The sequence below is a fragment of the Myxocyprinus asiaticus genome, chromosome 15 (genome assembly GCF_019703515.2).
Source record: "Myxocyprinus asiaticus isolate MX2 ecotype Aquarium Trade chromosome 15, UBuf_Myxa_2, whole genome shotgun sequence".
NCBI classification, from domain to species: domain Eukaryota; kingdom Metazoa; phylum Chordata; class Actinopteri; order Cypriniformes; family Catostomidae; genus Myxocyprinus; species Myxocyprinus asiaticus.
In genome coordinates, this window is record NC_059358.1 from 21,462,164 (window position 1) to 21,481,133 (window position 18,970).

Sequence of the window (18,970 nt, forward strand, 5' to 3'; positions counted from 1 at the left end):
AATACGTGTAAAAGTGAAGAAATTAGGACAGAAATATTTTACTATTGCATAAATATATATTTTTTTTCATAAAAAATATATTATATAAAATGAGTTTTATAAACGGTTTAAATGTAAAATAAACCAAAACTAAAGTTGACCAAAAAAGTATTTTTAAGTATTTAAGTATTTTAAGTATTCAGAAATATTTTGATATATAAAACATTATTTTTCATGTCATTCATACGTTTTTAAAGCCTTAAAATGAAATCCCTATTTTATTATTTGACTTTTGAAATTAAATATGTAAAAATGACTTCTTGTATGAAGCACACATTAAGAAATGACAATTTATTAATTAATCGCGAAAGCCCTTAAAGAGACAATTTATCATCATTGCCCTAAAACAGACAATTAATCATCATAATAGCAATTATTTGTTTGACAATTAATCGTCAGCAAAATTTCATAATCGTGACAGCCCTAGCATACAACGTGACGGTGTGTGACAGTACAGCATGTCAAAATGCACTGTTGATACGCCAGTCTCCTTGTTTCATGCCAACCTACAATTATGTCAGTGATCACCGAAAAAGCACCAAGGCACATTCACCTGACATCTCACCAGCACCTGAGAAGTGTTATGTTATGCACTGTTTACGCAGGGTGTTATGATTTGACTTAATTTAAAATACAAAAATACGTCCAAAGGTCCTAAATATCCCACGGTCCTTAACGTGAAGTTTTAATTTAAATATGTATCTTCTATACAAGTTAATTCATTAACAGTAATTAAACAATTCACATATTCATACTAAACACATCCTAAATGTTTTCAAATACATCGAACTAATAATATTTTTAGAGGAAAATGCCAATACTTGATTTTCTTATGTGTATTAATTTAAATTATATTTACCCGGAAGGCTACATGCACATATTACTTGGGAGTCCTCCAAGTTCATTTAGTGGTATTAACATTTACGATTAATCGATAAACAGTTAATTTCCATGACAAACGATTATAAAAATGCAACAGCTCTCCAAGTATCAGACAGGATGCTTGCGGAGCAGCTGGTCTGCTAACTCTTGTCCGTGTCCTAAAATTAACTCTCATCTCCATCTTTCCTGTGGTGACTGGATTTAAAACAATAAATATCCATATACCACCAGATGAAATTACATACAGACAGGAATTTTGAATAGTACATGGAATCTGTGGCTTTAATGTCTATACTAGTGGCATGATCCAGCAAAAAAGGTGATATCTTTAGTTTCCCTCAAAGTATTTAGAGGATTCAGCACTCACTTTTTATTTATGTTATCAATATTGTAAACAGCCTAACAGAGGAGTTCCCAGCATTTTAAGACTGATGGGAGAAGTTTTAAGATCAGACTCCAAAACATGTTAGAAATAGATTGCAGAATTTGCATATTAACATGTTCAATTACATTGTAATTCTTTCTTAATGTTATCATTGTGGTGGGTTTATTTTTTATTTATATATAAAAAAAATTAAGTTGCTGCTTAAGTTGTACTTAACTACAGGGATAATGATTAAAACATGTCATTGTGTCACTCACACAGTCCTTACACTTAATACTCAAGAGTTTAATTTTGCCCAATACCAAAAACATCAGATCACATATAGTCGCCTTTTTCTGAACATGCATATCTGCTGAATTGTGGCATGCGACGCACAGAGGCGCAAGTGTCGTTCACTCTGGTGTGCATAATGACACTACATTAATAAAAAACCACACAAATATAGTGACCCGCATTGTGTTCTCCATCATGTGCACATTTGTGAGGTTCGACAGAATCTCAAAGAGACCAACGCTGCAGGGGGCCCAGGAACAATCACACTTGAATTCGGAACATAGCAAATGTGCACAGTATGAAAACCACCTTAATTGATTCCTTCTGCACCTCAACATTCATATACGTTACAGAACATGACAAAGATTACAGAATTACTCTTGCCCTCTCTGTCCCCTCTCATTATTGTTTCTATCTAGGATGAGTTATCCCTGTATTTCAAGACAGAGCAAATGTGGAGGAGAGAGGTTCAGAAGAAGGATAAATTAGATGAAGACTTACACTTCACTGAATGCTCTCCATAAGTGAGTTCATGTGTTTGTCTGTCTGTTTGAGGCTGCACTGTTTACACAATTGATGTCAGAGCAGAATAGATTAATTTCAGCTGCCTAGAAATATCTGGATCTGGCTTATACTTAATCCAACTCAAAAACTGCTTGTGTCAGTTCCTACATCACTGTGGAAGTTCAGATCCAGCATGACAACAGCACAAACTGTTCCTGGAATCAGAACCAGAAACCCCCTATTATTTAGCAACTCTTATCCAGGCTGATAAATACAAGTGTCAGCCTTAAACATCTGATTTTGAGATATAAACTGATGGATAGGGCAAAGAAAGAAAGGCAGTGTGCAATTACATGGAAAAGTGCAACATACTTAGATCTGACTCTGGTTTCATAACATGCAGATAATGAGAAGGATAAAGTGAAAAGTTTGAGAATGGTCCAAACATTACTGTTATAACAAACTTTGACCTGTCAAATATGACTGCAGTCACAGCAATTAAATGCTGATTGGGTAGTGACTGTCATACACATAAGAAACGGTACAGGTGTGTTGATTTCTCTTTTGGACACTTAATCAAACAAACATAGTCACTGCACTCTCCCAGCAAGTTTAGGTGCAAAGGTCAAGGAACTGTCACAAAAATAAGAGGTGTACATTAAAAATGTCTCTAGAAAAAAAAAGTATTTTATTGTTTAGCAGCAGGGGATCTTTCGGATACTTGAAACATGTGGGAAAGATTTCATCTTATGTTTGTGATATAAAACCAATTATAATAACTAAAAACTGATCCAAACTGAAACCATACCCCTAAATGATCACAATTTTTTTTTCACCTTTAAGGATGTCCCAAATAAGAGGTCTTTGACATAATTTTGTGCTCCAAGTATAGCAAAGACACACACACACACACACTTTAAAAGGGGAAAAGATACCAAGCAAGAACAACTCATAATTTCGACAACACTGTGATTTAGAAAAACATTTTTACAACACGCACTCTGAGGGTTTCTCTACATTGGAGAAACACTGGGCTATCACTGCGAGTCTGTGACACATCTAGTGATTTACACAGACAGAGCTCTTCTTCTAGACAGATATGAGACATTGCAGTGGACGATCTCTGCTCTAGTTTCTTGTTTCTTCCATTAAATGGCCCTCCCAACCTCTTCTATTGTTTCTCTCCAGGAGTCTTAGTTTAATACAAGATCCGTCTTAAAAAAAAGTGAGCAATAAATATTTGAGGAAAAGTAGGGCAGAAAATATAACTTCAAGCTACAAAGACTGGAAAAAGACACAAACAGGATATACAGACAAAATATACTGCACTACATATGACAAACGGAGCATCAGGGGTTTTGTTCACAAAGCTAGCCTACATTGCTGACTTTGCGATCTGAGCACAATGACTATCCTACATGATAAATTACGTGAGGCCTTCCACAAATCCTAAGCAGAGCTGCTCATATACAAAATACTGCTGGTTGTTTATCATATATGGGCTACATTGAGTTTTAGTCAGTCAACAATGATTACTTAAGGGAGAGTAATCTGTGGTCGTGTTCGATACATTTGAAAAAAGTTAGAAAAGTGTGTACGTCATACCAAAGTTGGGTAGTTCAGGACACAACAACAACAAAGGGAGCATAAACATACTGATGTTATTGCTTCCAAATTGTATTAAGTAACTTGTTACATGTAAACCTCTCAGTTCTTCATCAGGCCAAAGGTTTGTGTTTTAAGCGTGAAGACTTGAGGTTAAAGCATAGCAAGCTTTTAAATCAAAGAGAATTAGAAGCTATTACATCAGTATGAGGACATAAATGTTAAATGTTGTTGAAATAACAGGATCACTGTCAAAGACCAAATGTGTGAAATATATTTGTTTTGTTTACAATTCATTTGTTCAGGGTTTTTTTTTAATCAACTGCTGCATGTTCATACAGTGGCTACACTGACCTAACCACACTTAATCACATGGGGCAATGTCTAATGTGAAACCTCATGTTGTTGGATGTTGAGAAAAAAAAAAAAAAAAAAGTGTGTGAGTGTGCAGTACAGTCTTTACGGCTGATAACTGACTGTAAGGAGATACTGTGGGAGAGTCATCAAAATGAATGGAGGGCTTAACCCTAAACCTAAAAAGTAGCCACTGAACTAAATATCTGATCCACACACATGGTCTGAATGCCTTTCATTTAAACACACAAACAGACATACACATACACACGTACACACAGGAATTCCAATTTGGAGATGTTTGCGGCCATTTTGCTCTTCTGAAATTACTTGCCTTAGATAAGGGTGAAAAATTAACACTCACCACCAGCCTTTTTTCAGAGGTGGGCGATTGCTTTAAATAAGATCTCGAAGAACAGACTACTGTAAAATCTTCAGTTTCGTCAGTGTCAGTATCTCACTTATGTGTGCAGGGTAAACATATGAAGGGCTGGTAAAATCAGGCATTTACCAGCCACTGAGGCTGGTGGGCAGAAAAGTTCATTTACAATCCAGCATCAGATACAACCCCAGATCTGAACTTACTCATTCCCTCGTCTCTCCTTTCTTGTCCTCTGTTACAGTAAAATATAAATACACATAGTAAGCGGTGGATCTTTGCACTCTATGATATATTGCAAAGACAATAATCTAGTGAGCTGCTCAGTGTTTTGTTGAGCAAAAGCTCATCTCCCTCTCTGAAAAGGACTAGTTGATTCAGCTGCTGGGGTTGGGTTGACATCTTGATTTTCTTCATTCTTATACAGTCACGCAAAACTGATGAAATGCCCTTAAATACCTTCCGGGTCAAAGATCTGGAAGACTCTTCTGGCCTGCTCTGATGGAGATTCAGGGGCCACCAAAGCCATCTCCTAGAGAGAGAGAGAGAGAGAGAGAGAGAGAGAGAGAGAGAGAGAGAGAGAGAGAGAGAGAGAGAGAGAGAGAGAGAGAGAGAGAGAGAGAGAGAGAGAGAGAGAGAGAGAGAGAGAGAGAGAGAGAGAGAGAGAGAGAGAGAGATTAGTTGATATCACAGGAGTTGAAGTATGGGTGACATAATTTGGACACATATTCATAAACGTGAAGTGTGTACAATACATTGATGTTAAAATACTTTTATCTTAATCCAGATTTGATCTGCAGTGACAACTATAAGCCAGCCATTCGTAATAAGTAAGCCACTGGTTTCCTGTTTGTAAACACTGAGACTCTGTGATGCTTTCAAAACATTGCTCTGTTTGAATGGTTTGACAGGTCAACTTCCGGCTCCAACAACTGTTGTGAGTTTGAGGGTGGAAAAAACAGATCAAACAATAGCAGACAGGTGAGTATCTGGGAAACCTTTTTGGAACAATGATTAGGTTGGCTTGACAAAGCCAACATACTGTTATTCTACAGACATGGTTTTGGGTTTTTCCAAAATCAATAAACCAAGATCAAAATTTCTAACTCTAACTCCTCCTATATCCATTAAACTCAGCTAAGACCTTCATACTGTTCTTATTTATTGTGTCATGTCTGTGTCTTTTCTAACTGATCAGGGCTGCGTTTCCCAAAAGCATCGCAAGTTTAAGTTGATCGTAGAGACCACTGGTGCCAATAGAGGTTTTCCTATTGGATGATCAATGTGGCTAAAAAACACAGATTTCTATTTAAAGAATGTTCAAATGGGGTTCATCTGACATTAAATATCCAGAACTATTTTACATTTTCAGAGAAAGCTTTGTCAAGCCAGCATCAAAGTTTGTCTTGATTAACTTTAATTTATAAACAAAGTTTTTCCGTTTGGTGCTGCAAATGGCGAAGAAATTACACACTTCACCTTTAACTTTTCTGTCGCAATTTACATCTATCAAACACTATACATAACACCATGGTTTGTTACCCTCAAATAACATAGCAGCCCTGCTAACAGCTTGTCCATTATTTCTTGTATATTGATTGCGCCACACACTGTTATACAGTGTTTATTTTTATATCCACACAAAACTAATTTCCCTGTATCTTTCCTGCTAGCTGGAACTGAGTGGCTGGTGCAAAAGTGCTGAAATTGAGAACATTCACACAATCATGCTTGGGAGGCATGACCCAATGATGCAATATGTTTTAAGGATCATTTCTGAAACACATGGCAATAAAAACCAAAAAATATTTACCTGAACTGTACTTTCCTCAATTTTTTGGCGTGTGTGTGTTTGTGAAAGAAATGCAATGAAGAGTGCGCAATTATGCGATTCTATACAGTATGTGTGTGGGGGGGTTAGTTTTGTAACTGATCTGGAGATAAATTCATAAAATGACAAACAATCCAACAGACCATCTAATGAAAACAATCTTCTTCAATCTCCCTCTAACACGCACAAACTCAAAAACAGACTGCAAACTTCGCTGATTAACAGAAAACAAACCAAGATCCATATGTGTGCTCATGTTTGAGTTACAGCAGGATCACTGCCCCATTAGCACATGTTGCCAGAGGGACAACAAACACATCTGTGTGTGTGTGTGTGTGTGTGTGTGTATGTGTGCAAAACTGAATCAAGCTGGGAAAATGCAGAGTCAGCATGCACAATTGAACCAAGTACAGCTTAACAAAGTTCATTACTTTACAGAGTTTTCTGTTACATGCCAATGTGTTGAGTTACATATCTAATGAATCCCTTCATAGAGCATTTCAAATATGTCACTTAGGGTTATAGGATTCTGGCCGAAGAAGGCTGATGCCTATGAAGTCACTGAGATGGATCATTAGGTTAGGAACAGAGTTTTAGTGATCCAAACTCTTTTGAACCTCTTCACTGTGTGAACTCACTCTCTCCATCTGTCTTTCATACACACACATTCATTCATGCTGTCCAAATTTAGAAGCGCTCTTCATAAACTGTAAGCCTTTCTTTCCTTGTATATCCTTGTGAGTGTCTATATTCCTCCACACACATGTGTGAATGCAGCACTGCAAGAGCTGGCTGATCAGATCACAGACACAGAGCAACAACACCCAGACTCAATTATTATTATTCTTGGAGATTTTAACAAGGCAAATCTCACACTTGAACTGCCCAAATACAGACAGCACATTACATGCCCCACCAGAGACAGAAATACACTGGATCATTGCTAAACAACAATAGCGGATGCATATTGCTCTGTTCCACGTGCAGCTTTAGGACTCTCTGATCACTGTCTGGTTCATCTTCTTCTGACCTACAGGCAGAAACTAAAATCAGCTAAACCTGTAGTAAAGACTGTAAAAAGATGGACCAATGAAGCAGAGCTGGAACTACAAGCCTGCTTTGACTGCACTGATTGGAGTGTTTTTGAAGCTGCAGCCACAGACCTGGACGTGCTCACAGATACTGTGACATCATACATCAGTTTCTGTGAGGACATGTGCATTCCTACTAGGACTTAACATACAGCAACGACAAATCATGGTTTACAGCAAAACTCAGGCAGCTTCGTCAGGCAAAAGAGGATGCTTACAGAAGTGGGGATAAAATCTTGTACAATCAGGCCAAATACAGACTGACAAAGGAGATTAGAGTGGCTAAAAGAAGCTATTCTAAAAAGCTGAAAAAAACAGTTTTGTGCATCAGTGTGGAGAGGCCGAAAGACTTTACCAAATACAAGACACCATCCCCCAACACTGTAGGGAATCAACAACTGGTTAATGACCTGAATGTGTTTTACTATAGATTTGAAATGTCCGACTCCGACCTTCACATCACACAAACATTTACACCTCCTGCCACCACATTCCTCCCTTCTCCTGCTACTCAACATGCACTTAAGATCTGTGAAGAGGATGTGTGCCGGGTCTTCCGGAAACAGAATACAAGAAAAGCACAGGGCTTATTTGATGTTTCACACACTTGTCTAAAATCCTGTGCTGACCAGCTGGCCCCCCATCTTCCCACATATCTTCAACAGATCACTGAAGCAGTGTGAAGTTCCCTGCTGTTTCAAACACTCCACAATCATCCCCGTCCCGAGAAACCCAAGAACAAAGAACTTAATGACTACAGAACTGTCGCTCTGACGACTGTGGTCATGAAGTCTTTTGACAGACTGGTGTTGGCCCACGTGAAGGACATCACTGAACTTTTTCTGGATCCCCTTCAATTTGCTTATAGAGCAAAGAGGTCTGTGGATGATGCAGTCAATACTGGACTGCATTAAATACTTCAACATCTAGACAGACCAGGGACTTATGCAAGGATACTTCGGATTTTAACACCATCAACCCCACTCTCCTATGGACTAAATTAACCCAGCTCTCTGTTCCTGGCTCTATCTGTCAGTGGATCACCAGCTTTCTGTCAGATAGGCAGCAGCTAGTTAGAATGGGGAAATTCACCTCCAGCACATGTAAAATCAGCACTGGTGCCCCCCAGGGATGTGTGCTCTCCCCACTACTTTTCTCCCTCTACACAAATGACTTCACCGTCAAGGACCCCTCTCTGTCAAGCTCCTGAAGTTTGCAGACGACACTACAGTCACTGGCCTCATCCAAGATGACAATGAGTCTGCATACAGAAGGGAGGTTGAACAGTTGGCCGTCTGGTGCAGACGAAACAACCTGGAGCTGAACATGCTTAAAACAGTGGAGATGATAGTGAACTTTAGGAGGAACACCCCAACATTAACCCCACTCACCATTCTGAACAGCACTGTGACAGCAGTGGAATCATTCAGGTTCCTGGGCATTACCATCTCTCAGGACCTGAAGTGGGAGACCCACATTTTGAAAAAAGGCCCAGTAGAGGTTGTACTTCCTCGCCAGTTGAGGAAGTTCAACCTGCCACAGGTGCTGCTGATACAGTTCTACTCAGCAGTCATTGAGTCTGTCCTCTGCTATAAGTGTCTGGTTTGGTTCAGCTACCAAGTCAGACATCAGAAGACTTCAAAGGATAGTTCGGACTGCTGAGAGGATTATTGGAGCTCCCCTACCCACCCTGCTAGAACTGTACACATCCAGAGTGATGAAAAGGCCTGGTAAAATCACTCTTGACCCCATTCACCCAGCACACTTCCTCTATGAACTGTTGCCCTCTGGTCGGTGCTACAGAGCACTGAGCACCAGAACACCCAGGCACAGGAACAGTTTTTTCCCTCAGGCCATTCACCTCATGAACAGTTAAAACTAGTGCCCAACCGATATATCGGTCGGCCGATATTAGCCTTTCACCGATATATCAGTATCAGTATATATTTTACCAATATGCGCCAATATGAAAACTTTTCAGAACATATAATGCAGAAAACAATGCTTTAGAATTGGTGTCATTATGTAGTTTGTCCAGCAAAGCGCACTCCGAATCCATTGTTTACAGAGCTGAACTGACGGTGGCTCTCCAGACAGGGCGGAGTTCAGTGGTGTCATCACAGTAAGTTGTTAACTAGTCTGTTAAATACATACTGGAAACTTAAATAATGACCCCATCATTTTCCCTTTTCAATATAACTAATATAATGTTAACCATGTCCCTGACAACCATGTCACTCATGTCTGTTTGCTGTTAGCCAGCTATAATTTGTCAGTGCAGTCAATAATGTAACAGATTGAAAGGTAAACATCAGAGCATCTTTTTGCAGCTCAGCAGACAACAGGTTCCTGGTGGATTGTGTCTGTTGAGTGTTGATTTCACGCTATGTTATTACCTAGTTGGTGAGACACAATGCTGGAAAGTAAAATAAACAACGTCCATCTAATGTGGAAGCTAATGTGTAAAAATGTATTCACCAAACTATTTTGTTTAGGATTCACAGTTTGGTACCCCCTGCAACCGAACAATTCCAGTCATGTCATTTATAAAATGTAATATTTAAAAGTCTGATTTTCCACCGTTGAAAGTTTCCCCTGAACTTGTATAGCAGAATATGGTGTAACACGGCTGCCGCTGTTGACTCGGCAGTATTAATATAGTCAGCATTTGACTGATACTAAACAGTACTGATGTTTATTTAACTATTTGTTTTATTTTTATTTATTCTTTTATTTTAATGGTCAGCATTTGACTGATACTAATCATATAGTACTGATGTTTATTTAGCTATTTATTTTATTTTTATTTATTCTTTATTTTAATGGTCAGCATTTGACTGATACTAAACAGTACTGAGGTTTATTTAACTATTTTTTTTTTTTTATTTATTCTTTATTTTAATGGTCAGCAGTTGACTGATACTAAACATACAGTACTGATGTTTATTTTGCTATTTATTGTATTTTTATTTCTTTATTTTCTCAGTGCTCATTTCTAGAATTTGTTGACAATGTATAATAATAATGTCAAATATTCTTTGCTAAAAATATTTGTTTAAGAAAGCAGCCTTCTGAGTACATTTGCATAGTCATATCGGTGCAAAATCCACATAGAAAAGGTCTGTTTTCATTCCAACTCAGAAATTAAATATATCGACCACCATATCGGTAATCTGTTAATGTTCCCTCTCTAAAATCGGTATCGGTCTCAAAAATCCCATATCGGTTGGGCTCTAGTTAAAACTGCCCCCAAATACTTTCCTTTGGTCAATACAACCATGTGAAATACTCAATCCATCCATTCTTACTTATATCCATATTTCATTTATATTCTTTAACATATCCTACCTCTTCTTCAATACATTACATCACCTGCACAAACTGTATATCTGTATATAAAATATTCTAACAACATTATTGCACTACTGTATATTTCTCTTTTCTTATCTGTTATATCTTTTTTTTATTATTTTATCATGTCACTATATGTATATATATTTAAATGTATATGTTTGTATATGTGTTTATACATTGCATTCTCTTGCACTGGAATTAGGGCTGAAACAATTAGTCGACGTTATCGACAAGGTCGACAATAAAACATTGACAAAAATTTTCATTGTCGAATAGTCGTTTGATCTCATTTAACATAAATTCAGATCACCTTAAATTCTAATGATGACTCGCGACAGCAGCACTGCGGTTCGTGCCTGACTGAGGAGAGGAAGAATTACACAGCCTACAGTCCAGATGCACTCTAAACTTTCGAAACAGCTTCAGATGATGTAGATCGTAAAGTATGAGGGAATTATAATGCAAAAATACAAAATAAGTAAATACAGAAGCACTCTCGTTGTGGAATAAGTGGAGCTCCCACTCCACTGAAGCAAAACTTATGTGTTGAGCATCTTTAAAGGAAACACCCTGACGTTACATTTTTAAATGCAGTTATATTTAATGTGTTATAGGTTTATTAAAGTTCAAATAATACGGAAGCAGATCATGTAAATAACTATAAACTCCGAAAATGGCATTTCTCTGTGAGTCTGGCTGATGAACACTCTGTCACGGGGACACTCTTCTCTCGAGCGCACACGCTTAATGCAGCTATATTATAACATAATGGCTCGCAACTTACTGAATCATAATATATGTCACTGTGCATTTCTTATCGTGAAGAAAATCGGCAATACGCAGCTTTTTTAATAAGAGAGAGTTTGTTTTTTTGTGAGTTAGTCTTCGCCCCATTATACACTGCAACAAAATACTTTTTGACTTGTTTTTGTTTTGGATCGTTTTCCAATATAAATATCTAAAGCTCCTTTAAAACAACGTATATTTTCTTTAGCAGCTATACTGCAGAAGAAAAAATTGTTATCTGAGAATGTTGAATATAATATTAAAAATACAAATATTTTAAAATATCTAAAAATCTTAAAAAAAAAAAAAAAAAAAAGATACAAGATAATTAGATTTGCTTTTAGAGAACAGATCTTGAATACAAGTATATTTTGTCTTTACTGCACTCACAGAAGTATAACAAAGTGAAAAAAATACACTTACAGTTGTGCTTAAAAGTTTGCATACCCTGGCAGAAATTGTGAAATTTTGGCATTGATTTTGAAAATATGACTGATCATGCCGTCTTTTATTTAAGGATAGTGATCATATGAAGCCATTTATTATCACATAGTTGTTTGGCTCCTTTTTAAATCATAATGGTAACAGAAATCACCCAAATGGCCCTGATCAAAAGTTTACATACCCTTGAATGTTTGACCTTGTTACAGACACACAAGGTGACACACACAGGTTTAAATGGCAATTAAACTTGCAATTAGTTTAATTGCAAGTTTTTTAAATGTGGCTTTTTAAATTGCAATTAGTGTCTGTGTATAAATAGTCAATGAGTTTGTTAGCTCTCACGTGGATGCACTGAGCAGGCTAGATACTGAGCCATGGGGAGCAGAAAAGACCTGTCAAAAGACCTGCGTAACAAGGTAATGGAACTTTATAAAGATGGAAAAGGATATGAAAAGATATCCAAAGCCTTGAAAATGCCAGTCAGTACTGTTCAATCACTTATTAAGAAGTGGAAAATTTGGGGATCTCTTGACACCAAGCCAAGGTCAGGTAGACCAAGAAAGATTTCAGCCACAACTGCCAGAAGAATTGTTCGGGATACAAAGAAAAACCCACAGGTAACCTCAGGAGAAATACAGGCTGCTCTGGAAAAAGACGGTGTGGTTGTTTCAAGGAGCACAATACGACAATACCTGAACAAAAATTAGCTGCATGGTTGAGTTGCCAGAAAGAAGCCAATGCCACAAAAAAACCCGGTTACAATATGCCCGACAACACCTTGACAAGCCTCACAGCTTCTGGCACACTGTAATTTGGAGTGACGAGACCAAAATAGAGCTTTGTGGTCACAACCATAAGCGCTATGTTTGGAGAGGGGTCAACAAGTCAAGATACATATATGTTGCTTCTCAAGTAAATGTATCTTGTTTTAAGGATTTTTAGACAATTTTAAATGGAAAACAAGACAAAAGCACACGATAACAATAGAATTTTTTGCAGTGAATTTCTTTATTGAATTAAACTTAATAAAAAGTATTTTTTCCCTTTAATTCAGGGAATGTCATTTAGAGGTATTTTTAAAAGATAATTTTGTCCTCTTTATTGTTAGTAAGTACATTTAATACAACCTTTTAAGTTGGGGCACAAGCTGAATAATTGGTTTAGAGCTAATGATTAACTGTTGCAATAATCACTGAATAATCATTCTAATAATCGCTAGATTAATCGATTATCAAAATAATCATTAGTTGCAGCACCAACTGGAAGCTTCTGTCACCATGACAAATTCCTTGTGTGTGTAAGCATACTTGGCAATAAAGGAGACAGGGGAATAAAGGGTTAACTGGTTCTCATGGTGACCTGAATGGTGACCAATGGTCAGATCTGTTCTATATGATGGGACTATGTTTAGGTAAGGTTATCAATGCACTGCATGGGAATTCTTAAATAGTCTTTGAACATGGAGCATAATAAGAGCAAGAGGAGTGTTTGCAAGAGCGCTACTGTTTTTAATTACAGTGTTTTCACATGAAGGCCAATCAAAAATCAACCCTTAACAGTTGAGACTTAGACAATGCAGCTCTCTCTCTCTCTCTCTCTCTCTCTCTCTCTCACACACACACACACACACACACACACAGAGTTATTAGTGGTGCTTACTAAGGTAAGGTCACTATTAATAAAGGTCATACTTACAGATTTGTAAAAAATGTAACATATGCTATGTGCACAGTACTTATTGCAATTGAAGAGAACATACAGTACATTCGCAATGAACACACACACAACACAGTCATGGAATAGTGAACAAACACAGGCTGTGTATTTTCACAGTATGGTTTCAGTGCAACACTCACAAATATCTCGTATTTCATAGAGTAAATATACAGCTCACAGTCATACAGAGACAGCGGGACAGAGCATTAGAGGAGAAGAGGAAAAAAGAAACAAAACCAAAATGAAAAAATGGGGCACAAGAGTATGGAGAAAATAAATGACAACTAGGAGAAGTCGCAGCTGGACCATGTTCACCTAAAGAACATTAACAGCATAATCACAGACACACACACACCAGACACATTTCCCCAGTCGAATGGCAGGTAGTCAAAATGAAATAAGACATTCGGAGCACTTGCAAAAGGCCAAGTGGAGTTAAATAAACCCTCATTCCTCAAGTAATGAAAAGTATTTGTTAGTTTTTACTTCCATCAGGAGCACATAGCTCAGCAGTGCCGAGACAAAGAGCAATGGAGGGGTGCTAATAATCAAAGCACACATTTATGAAAGGTTTAGGGTAATGGAAAGGGACATCTGCCATGAACTCTTTATGAAAGATTATTTTTACAGCTCCATAGAAATGGTCTCTAAATAGAAACAAGCTGACACAATTTAAAAGGTAAAGCCATTGTCGTTCTAAGCCTTCTAATTACCTTTTTCTTAAAAACAAGAAAGCTGCTTCAAGGTGTGTAATTTTTGGAGAAGGTTTAGGTATTCATGAAGGAAAAACAAATCCAAGGCACTCATGGGGTATAGCATAAAGATAAAAAGCCTTAATTAAGCCGCAATTGGGCTACTATATTTAAAAAGACAAAGTGCCGTGGGTAAAAAGCCTTCATCAGGGTGTAAATTATAAAGAACAAACAGGGATTTAAAGGCCAAAGTATGTCACATGACTACCACATTTTCTTAATTTATGGGCTGAAAAAAAAAAAAAAAAAAAAACCTAAGTCCAAGATAAACTGCAGATTCATCAAATCAGAAGAATCAAAGTCAACAAAGAGACTGGTTGGGCCATGTCTCTTTGTTGTGACACTGATTCAGAGGTTAACTGTGGGACCAGCACAGCCAAGCATCAAACTAATAACATTTCAAAATGCTTAAAACCAGTATGATGTAATAAAGCACAATTTGCTAAAATCTTATGGCTTTGCCTGTTTGATGTCCGCTTTGCAGCGCTGGTTCAAAACAAAAGATTCTTAAAGGTTTCAAAGCTTTGTTGGATGAGCCCACCACTACCATACGCCTCATACACTATTTTCCATGTCTTTTGAACCCATATACTGCAATAAATTTGTGTTGAGGAACAGACCAAAATTGAAGATGCTATTCACTGAGAATCTTGCCCTCTGTGGTAGCTCTCAAAATCTCATTTGTGCATACACATTCATTTGGTGCTTTTTTTGTCCTTTATTGAGCTTGACAGCCCATGGTCACAGTATGCTTTCGGTGTAAGGAAAACAGCAGTGTAAACATTCATTCTTCAGTGGAACAAAAAAGGAATAATTTCTATGAAAGTCATATGGGTTTGGAATGATGGTATGATGACCACATTTTAATTTTTGGGTAAACTATTTCTTAAGGTGTCTTTCCTCTGCCAAATGAAAAAAATCTACATCGGGCAGTCATTGTGGTTCTCGTAGGAAAAGTGGATGAAGCAGAATGTTTTGCTGGTCAGATGGACAGGATCACAACATGCTTGCAAATCAGGGATGCACCGATCCGTAACCTGGATTGCTATCAGCTCCGATACTGACATTTTGAACCCCAATCGGGTATCGTCGGCGAACCCGATCCAAATCCGATACCATATGTTAGTTTTGGATGTTAACGTCAAGTTCAAAGAATGACATAAAAGAACCTTTAAAGCATCATTAAAATAGTCCATCTAACTCATTATATTTTGTTTGTGTGCATTTTGTTCAAAGACACTTGAAGCTTTGTGAACTGTGAAAGGCTGTGTTTAATAAATAAATATTGTTTACAGTATGCGCAGTGTGCTTTCCCGAAGCAATAAGTGGGTGCTCCACACAAACTTCATCTCAGATATAGATGCTCAATAGATTAGTTCGCTTATAACTTTAATTGAGAATGGCACCAGATGCGTATTTTACTGGATGTTGAAAAGTGAACAAACACTATTCTGGAGTCTTCCTGGAGCAGTCATTCAAAATAAAAGCAGAGCCAAACTAAAAGCTATAAGAAATTACGAAATGCATCTCTACTGTATAATGACATTTAATTATTATTATTATTATTTCACAAATTACAATAAAAACAAAGTACATTTGTAATTTAACAAATTATAAAAATAAAAACAAATTTAAGTTGACTGGGTTTAAAAAAAAAATTACGATATGATTGAAAAGTGGACTGATATCCTATTACAACTAAAGTGAACAAAAAAAGAGATCGGAAATAATTTACAAGTCCAGATAGAAGTTGATAAAAAAAAAAACAAAAAAAAACAAAACAAAAAAAAAAAAATTGTAAAAGAAAAATGGCTTCTTTTCTACTGAAGACTTTCACTGGAATTACTGTTAATTTTGCTGCCACATTCAGCAGACTGGTTATTTTCATATAATGAAATAATGTGCAGTTAGAGTTTTTGGTTTCTTTATATGTAAGAGTACTCCCAATTAGTTCCCCATAGTAGTGTTGTCACGATACCAAAATTTCAGTAGTCGGTACCGATACCAGGGAAATTTCATGGTTCTCGATACCAATTTCGATACCACAGCAAAAATGTGCTAATGAACACACTTCTTAAGCCTATTTAACCTCTTAAACCTGAAGCGACCCAGTACTGGGCCCTCTAGGGGGTGATGATCAAAATAAAAAATATATTATGGTATTACTCAACAACCACTTGCTTGATCTGCACAAAATATGTGTCGTTTTAAAGCTTTGACTCTTATTTTTACAATGAATATAGCTTATCTGACCAATTCTAAAATACTGCTTTTAAATCTGCTGATAAATTAGAAGTGTTCCATTTAAAAAAAAATCACAAATTTGTGATCACAACAATCATAAATATATATATATATATATAAACAGTAAAAATGATCACACAGCCATGTGTTATATATCTTTGGAAAGGTCTTGATTAGTAGAATATAACAAGCAAATTTGTTTCATTCAGAGACCAAACTACAGTGAGTATTAGCGTGTGAAATCCACATGTATCTTTAAAAAAGGATAAACACCATTTCCGTCACATTTTGATTTATTACTTCACAGAGGTGGACAAAGTACACAACTCCATTACTTGAGTGAAAGTACAGATACTACTGGTCAAATATTACTCCATTACAAGTGAAAGTTGTAAAGACAGATTTTTACTTAAGTAAAAGTACAGAAGTACTTGGTTTAAAAGTACTTAAGTATCAAAAGTAAATTTCCTTTGTCAACGCACTGTTTTATTATTGTTGCATTGTTGTATGTAATACAATACCTTATGCCTCTGAAGCAACCTACTGAATACACTGACTAGCTTGTAGTATCTGTGGAATAAAGAGCTTTTAGAATGTTACAAAACCTACAGAAATGAAACAACTGAACTGACAAAACAGACAGCCATAATCATCTTAATTTTTTTAACACTCCTAATCACCCCCACAAAAGCAGCATGGTAGTGTTCTCACACAGCTCTGGCAGAACATGATAACTGCTCTCTCTGGCTCAGCGGCAGCACCAATGCAGATTTGAATTTTCCAATATGATTTCTGTCAAAGGTTTAATAGACAGGCGAATCGTTATCATTTTGGAAAGAGATTGTGTGAGTGTTTGAATTGAGATCACAATTTGTTTTTTGGGGGGATTTTTCCCCTTTTTCTCCCAATTTGGAATGCCCAATTCCCAGTGCGCTTTTAAGTCCTTGTGGTCGTGTAGTGATTCGCCTCAGTCCGGGTGGTGGAGGACAAATCCCAGTTGCCTCCGCGTCTGAGACCGTCAACCTGCGCATCTTATCATGTGGCTTGTTGAGTGTGTTGCCACGGAGACATAGCGCATGCGGAGGCTTCACGCCATCCACGCTCATCTCACCACGCGCCCCACCGAGAACAAACCACATTATAGCGACCACGAGGAGTTTACCCCATGTGACTCTACCCTCCCTAGCAACCTGGCCAATTTGGTTGCTTAGGAGACCTGGCTGGAGCCACTCAGCACACCCTGGGATTCGAACTAGCGAGCTAGCGAACTCCGTGGTGGTAGCCAGCGTATTTTACCACTGAGCTACCCAGGCCCCCGATCTTTTTATGATTTAATCGTGCAGCTCTACACATAACTATAATAATTATGCAAGGTTAAGCTCATTTACATTTGAATTCATGCTTTTGCATGCTAACTAATGTATTGTCGAACCTTACCTATGCGTTAGCGGTGTATCCACAAGACTATAGCAACTTGGCGGGCAAATCCATAAAAAAAATCCTTCGACCGATCATACTTCATACTGAAACTTTAGCTATAAAGCACAGATAATTTCAAGCTTTCACAAGAAATTAAAAGTTTACATACCTCAATATGCTTCCGCAGGTTGGACGACGAGTTTTTGAAGGCTGTGATATGGTTCGTTTTAGGCAAACAAAGCAAACATTTAAAACGAAACAAATCTTTAACATTTTCAGAAAACTGGAACATATTTTCTAAGTATGGTCATGGGTGCGCGCACTGCACCAAGGAACCGCCGTCTTCCATTTTGCCAACTGATCAGTGTTCAAAAAATGCTGGGAAATCATTGAACTTCACGACACGTGACCCTACAAGAGTGATTATTGATAGGCTGTCTGTCACCTGCAAAAAACCAATCACGTTTTAGAGAAGAAAAAAAAAATCATCCACTGATTTTCAAAGCTGGTACATAGTAACGACTTACTCGAGGACCTTCATAGAAATGTAGTGGAGTGAAAAGTACGATATTTGTCTTTCAAATGTAGTGAAGTTAAAGTCACAAGTTTCCAGAAAAAATAATACTCAAGTAAAGTACAGATACTCAAAAAGTGTACTTAAGTACAGTACTCAAGTAAATGTATTTCGTTACTGTCCACCTCTGTTACTTCATGAAAAATACACATAGTAAAGAAAATGAGATATCACAACTTACAGCAGGCATTCCTGAATCAAACAAGCCCTCACTTGACATCACACGATATGTAAATCCAGAGAAATTCCTCAAAGAGTGTCCTGGCAGCTATTAGCAGTAGTGCTAAGTCCATCTTGGGAACCATGGTTTCATATTCTATAACTTGGATTGCTTTGTC

The 18,970-nt window shown here is 37.3% G+C and overlaps 1 protein-coding gene across 8 annotated transcripts in view; it reads right to left on the minus strand.

The window, feature by feature from the left end:
- Positions 1–18,970, minus strand: part of LOC127453002 (ubiquitin carboxyl-terminal hydrolase MINDY-3-like) — a 92,302-nt gene that overhangs the window by 17,975 nt on the left and 55,357 nt on the right. For all 8 annotated transcript variants that reach the window (XR_007899348.1, XM_051718977.1, XM_051718972.1 and 5 more), the window contains one exon: positions 4,881–4,953. Coding sequence is in view for 7 of the 8 variants with exons in the window: in XM_051718977.1 (XP_051574937.1) it covers positions 4,881–4,953 (73 nt within the window). In the remaining variant the exon portion in view is untranslated. The remainder of the gene's footprint in view (positions 1–4,880; positions 4,954–18,970) is intronic.